Genomic DNA, 6,000 nt, shown 5'->3' on the forward strand with positions numbered 1-6,000 from the left:
AAGGTTTCTCCCCAAAACACACTCTTTGACTTGTTCATGAAAAAGCAAGCCCAGTGAAGACTGAAACTGGAAAGAGCTGGAGAACAGCCCCCAGTGCTTAGGCCAGGAAATGAAAAGCACATTAAGTGGACTTTGTGGACGTGCCACTTACGATTAATAAAAAAAGAGAGAGTGTATAGCAGTCTGCAATTGTTTCCTTTCTTACACAAAATGAACTGTCTGAGCACCTATAATTGCCTCTGTGTTTATTACAGAATTACGAAGAACCACAGCTAGCAGAAGAAGGAATTGATGAAGAGGAGGAGGAGGAGGAAGAGGAAGAGGATGAGCTAGAAGAAGACGACATCACAAGTGCAGAGTCTGAAGATAGTGAGGAAGAGGAATCAGTGAATGTGCAAAGCAAAGAGCAGGGCAAGAGAAGAGAGCAGCTCGAATGGGACAACACACTAGCTTACTAAAGAGCTCGCTGATTCACGAGTCGAGGCACCGTGGGATCCTGGACTAAATGCAAGGCTACTGATTTACAAGCAAGACTGCAAGTTGGTGTGCAATGTATAGCTCTGCTTAGTTTCTTTCTTTTTCTTTCTCTCTTTATTTAATTTTATAATGAAAAGAATTCCCCTCTTCCGTTAGGAAATGTGGCCCTCTGCTGCTGGGAAATTGTACAGCAGCACAGAAATAATAAAAAAAAAAAAAAAGGTTTCTCTCCACTTTGGAATATTATGTAGGAAATGTATTCTTTCACAGTTCTGTGTTTTTAATAAAGCACAAGTCATAAAACGTCCACGATCTTTAAATTGCATTTAACTCTCCAGAGGAACAAAAATTGATACTATACTAATATACTTGTATAATAGTAATTTGTCTCTTAGGGTTAATTTATTTAACTTATAGTTTTGTTTTGTTTTTTTTAATTACAGCATCCTCTCAGTTACCAATTAGATACAAATCAGTTTTAATGAAGAAATCTTAAGTAGCCCATAAAGAACTTAATATAAATTTCACAGGGTAAGCTAAATATGAACCTGTTATATAACACAAATGTAACAACATGTATGCATCTTGTAGGAGTTCCAAAAATGTATATCATGAAGGGATCTGTCAACGGATTCTAAAATCAAACAAATATGCAATTTCAGTAATATAATGTCCTACCAAAATACTGTTCAAAGGTTACACTAAGCTGAGAGAATCCAAAACCGAGAAAAAAAAAACTCAATTCATAAGAGCGTGCACTATATTTTATTAAAACACACATGTATATGAATAAGACGCACACACACACACACACACACACGTATCATGCAAGTCAATTTGTGTCAGTGCCACTTTATCAGATTCACTTATCTCAGAGTGAGTGGGTCCCCTTTTGTCCCCAGAACAACAGGAATTCTTCAAGGCTTGGATTCAACAAAGTCCTGAATAAACTTTGGGACTTTGGTTTATGGTGGCTTGGTTGCATCCCTCAGCTCCTGCTGCGTTTTATTGTCTGGTGTCACTGCAGGCCACTGAAGTCACTGTCATATTTGTGGAAGCAGCCTGAGAGGATGTGTGCTTTTGTGACTTATCCTGCTACGATTATACATTTGAACAAAGTAGACTGTGATGAAGGGATGCACATGATCAGCAGATATGGTTAGGTATGCAGAGGCATTTGAGTGATGCGGAGTTGGATTAAAAGGTCTAATGTGGACCAAAAAGTCATTAACCTCAATATTACACCACCACCATCATCAAGCTTCCAAGAATTGGTCAGAGAACAACTCAACCCCTTGAACATGTCTACTTGCTGTACAGATATAATGAAAAGGCTGTAACACAGTACATTAAGTCTCTTAACCTGTCTGCTCTCTAATTACAAAAAGCGTATTTGGTGTGTGCTGAACTAGTAAGTTGCCTTGCATAACAGCATCAGAAAAACAAATGCTAATGATGGTCATACGGTACATTCCATACATTATATTCCACATACAAATGCATGGCTTTATGCACACGACACACACTTGTCCACTTAATAAATACCCCAATGTTAATTTACATACCATATAAGACATGTACAGCAAACATCCATGGCTTGTATGCACACATCTTCAGACACTTTTGTACCCATCACATGTGTGTTTTCAAATTGAAACATATAAATGCAGAGACCCACTGTATTATACTGATAGCGATTTTTCCATTGTTTCTATCATACACAGTACATGAACATTAGTGCCCCTTCATACGTTCAGATGCAAAGCTGTTTGTCTGTTTGAGTTTTTTCTTCTCATAAAGCATACAATAAAACATTGAAACCTGGCTAGAGGGAATTTTGGCTGACACAATACCACAAAAAATAAGTCAAAACACACATTGTCGCAGATGGGCATCAGAGGGTCACCTTCCAGGTTTGTCAGAGGTAAGCACTACCACCCCAGGACACCAGGGGGATTCAATTACTAACTGCCTTTTCACCGTTTCCACCTACAGCTCTGAGGAGACTGCCAATGAGGGCAACTGGCCCCGCCCCTTCCAGCCCACAACCTATAAAAGCAGGCTGCTCCTTGAGTCGGCGGAGTCTCATTTAGGAGATGAGCAAACCCACAACACTCTAATGGCTAATTATACTTTTTGTTAATTCTAGCACCATCATGCACCTGTTATTTTTATTTCTGCCATCCACAAATAAATGGGGTGGCCCAACATTTCCTGTACACACAACAAAACATGCACCAGTTTGAAAATATGACTTTTATTCATATGAACTTCTTATGAAAATGAAAAAAAAAAGCAACACAACACTAAACTGCAGGTGGCCTTTTATTTTGGATACTTCAGTACCTCGATCTGGAGACCCTGGAATACAACAAATCATTTCCAACAAGGTAAAGCTAATGGTTATTCCTGTTCAGGTCTTTTCTCATTTAAGAATACAACTTTTATGCTATTGAAAAGTCCTTAATAACTTGTCTGTTTTACTAGTGCATTATTTGGGGATAGACTGAATAAATGTAGTCTTTTTTATACAATAAGGTTTAACGTCACTCTGTAAATACAAACTATTTTAGGACAATACGAGGGGTTTACATCTTTTGGCTTTTCTTTTGCTGCATATACTCTGTTCCCACCAATGCCATTTTCTTCCCTGTTCAATGCCCACAATTCTCAGCCCCCACCACCATCTAAACAGGAAATTATGAAAAAGCGAATCAGGCAGAAGTGACACCTGTCTTCAAGGGGAAAGTGTATGCTGTACAATGGGATGATAAAGGAGTCACCCTCACTGCTTTGCTTTCCTCAGCTGATCATGTCTGCCCGCTATTGTAAGTCGTAAGCGTAACATGTCATCATTGAGCCGAGCACAAAAACCTGCGACTCAGCTGTCGCTTCATTTCTTTCACTCCATGTCAGCTGGTGTCTCATTGTCATTCTCAGTGTCTCCACACGTGTGGATTGCTGCACACTTAGAGTTTTTACATTGGAACATGAAAGAGGATCTGTGTCGCACGTCTTGGAGAAATGTTTTCAGTCCTGTCAGAGATTCCCATTCCTTTGTTTTTCCACTGGTAACAGAAAAGATTTCCTGACTTTAGCTGGAATGTACTCATGAGCTCTGTGTAGATTAAAGTCTGTGACCGTGAGTAGGATTTTGTTTCTTTAACTCATGTGCTTTGTGATGCAAATGTTGTGATCCCTTGTTCCATTTTTATTTATACTTATTTTGATAATTTCATTCTCTACTCAAAACCTCTTTTTCCATCTTTCTATGTTTCATTCATCTTGGTTTTACAAAAGTATATGTTTAATCAAAAAAAGAAACATTAAAATGCTGTTTGAACTACCAACCCTTTAAAATGTGTAAAACAAATGTTCTTTTTTTCCCCCCTCTATTGGGGTCACTGCAGCTCTCCTATACATTAACAATTAAAACTGGTCCTAGAGTTCAGTGAATGGGGGTGGGCGAGGGGCTGGTCATTGTTATGTGAATCAGAGGGGTTTGCTTATAGCAGCCAATCGTATGGAAGACGCTGACCTGGATCAATAGAATGAGTTCTTTGACAGACTAGATTTACTGCTAATGTCTTGTGTAATTGTGTCTATGAGTAAAACCTAAAACAACACATCCCAAAACAAGTATAACCAGCAACAGCATTGAATTAAGCAGGTTTGAGAATGCAAATATGAAATGGGCTTTACATGTCCGTTAGGTGGTAGGACAGAATCAGGGAAAAATTTGCAAAATTCCACCTAAAGCTGTCCAGATAAGGCTAATTAGTACAATGTCTGAGGTAGATACCGCCATAACACTACCACCCTGGACATGTGGGTAAATACACACTGACACACAGGTAAGAGTGTTCCATAAGCGTTTCGATTTTTTAAACATTTGCATTACACAGTATTTTCTAAATCTCTTTAATGTATTTCAGGGTCATGAGGGGCCAAAATGTTAATTAGAAATTCACAAACAACAGTGTTTAATACCTTCTTACATTCACACTTCTAAATGCAGAACCATATAATATTGTGTTACATTCGAATCGCGCCAAACAACTAAAATATGTTTACTTACATCAGTCACATTGCACACAAAGTTAATAAAAATCAGTTAGCACATTGCAGCTTCACAGATTTACACTAATAGAGGAGCAAAATGGACATGCAGATAGTCCAAAACTCAAAAAGGCAGCATGATGACGAACAGGATTGTCTGGTCAGGGAATACAGAATTAATGAGGGGGAAGAGTTTCATTGGTGGGCCAAAAATATAATAGTGGGATAATTCCTAAAAATACCTGAATACCTAAAATACCTAAAAATGTGAATTACCTTTCTCTGAAAACAGGCTTCCATATCTTCCCCATCTCTCTATTATATTATTGTGTCTGCGTTATTCAGCCTTGACCACTCCCCTCCACACCGCTTGCCCACTCATTACTTCTACTGCACACATCTTCTCTCCGTACGACACTCTCAGTGACAACTTGGCCTTCAACGCACTCGGTTATAATGGCAAGGCAAAAGAGCAAAATTCAATATTCAAGAATGCCAAATTTTAGGTTGCGCTAAAAAAAAAAGAGCAGCAAGAGCTGATAATGAATGTCGAAAAAAAAGAAAATGAACAAAAATTAGCTGCATATAGTAAAAATCAAGAACAAAGAGAATCATTAAATAAACAAAAAAGAGAAAAATATTTTGAGTAATATGCAAACAGAAATGCGAAAAAGCAACTTTTATACAATGCACGTTAGAGGATAAAGTAATTCATAATATTGTTTTTGACAAGACAATGTAATGTTTTATTTACTTTTTATTACATTTTATTTTTACTATGCTTTAATATTCATTGGTATTTAAAATAGACAGTTGTAATGAAATACTCAAGTAACTGATTTTTTATCTATAATAACTAAGGACCAAACCGACTTCCTCCCTTGCCCCGCTATATGCCGTCTGTTTAAATACAATCTGTTTCTGTAATGGAGGAGCGCATAGTCGCCCTTTGAGCAGCTCGGCCACAAGATAGCGGGCACCCAGCGCCTGCCCCGGGTGTTGGCGGGTGAAACGAGCAGGGAGCAAAGCCCCTTAGTCTTCTAAACCTTTAAGTACATGAAAGCCTCATCCAGCAATACCAAAATACTGCTGCACATTGCAACTGCCACCTGTCATTGCTGCACCCACTCATTTTGATGCTCATGTATAATTGGTTAGGAGTTGGAGTGGTCAAGACTGTACTCGCTGCAGCCTGCACAATGGGTAGGATCTGGATGTTTAGGGATAATCTTTCTTAATATAACAGCTTTTCAGTTGATGCTTTAGCTGTCATTGCCTAAAGTGGCTAGAAAGTGATATGGTGGATGTGAAGATTAATATAATATGATAAATGTACAAAAAAAATCTAGCATAGATTCTGTGTAATATGGTAAATCAACATTCTCCCTAAACCAACATTCAGCACCACCCCAAATATCCAACTCCTCCCCAAGTATCCAGCATCTGCTCCAACATCCAGCTCCT

At 38.4% G+C, this 6,000-nt stretch overlaps 1 protein-coding gene across 1 annotated transcript in view; it reads left to right on the plus strand.

The window, feature by feature from the left end:
- Window positions 1-2,772, plus strand: part of LOC120530941 (calsyntenin-2-like) — a 662,732-nt gene extending 659,960 nt beyond the window's left edge. The window contains exon 17 of the mRNA XM_039755786.1: window positions 255-2,772. Coding sequence (XP_039611720.1) covers window positions 255-458 — 204 coding nt within the window. The 3' untranslated portion in view covers window positions 459-2,772. The remainder of the gene's footprint in view (window positions 1-254) is intronic.
- Window positions 2,773-6,000: the final 3,228 nt, after the last annotated feature.

Source organism: Polypterus senegalus, chromosome 1 (assembly GCF_016835505.1).
Source record: "Polypterus senegalus isolate Bchr_013 chromosome 1, ASM1683550v1, whole genome shotgun sequence".
NCBI lineage: Eukaryota > Metazoa > Chordata > Cladistia > Polypteriformes > Polypteridae > Polypterus > Polypterus senegalus.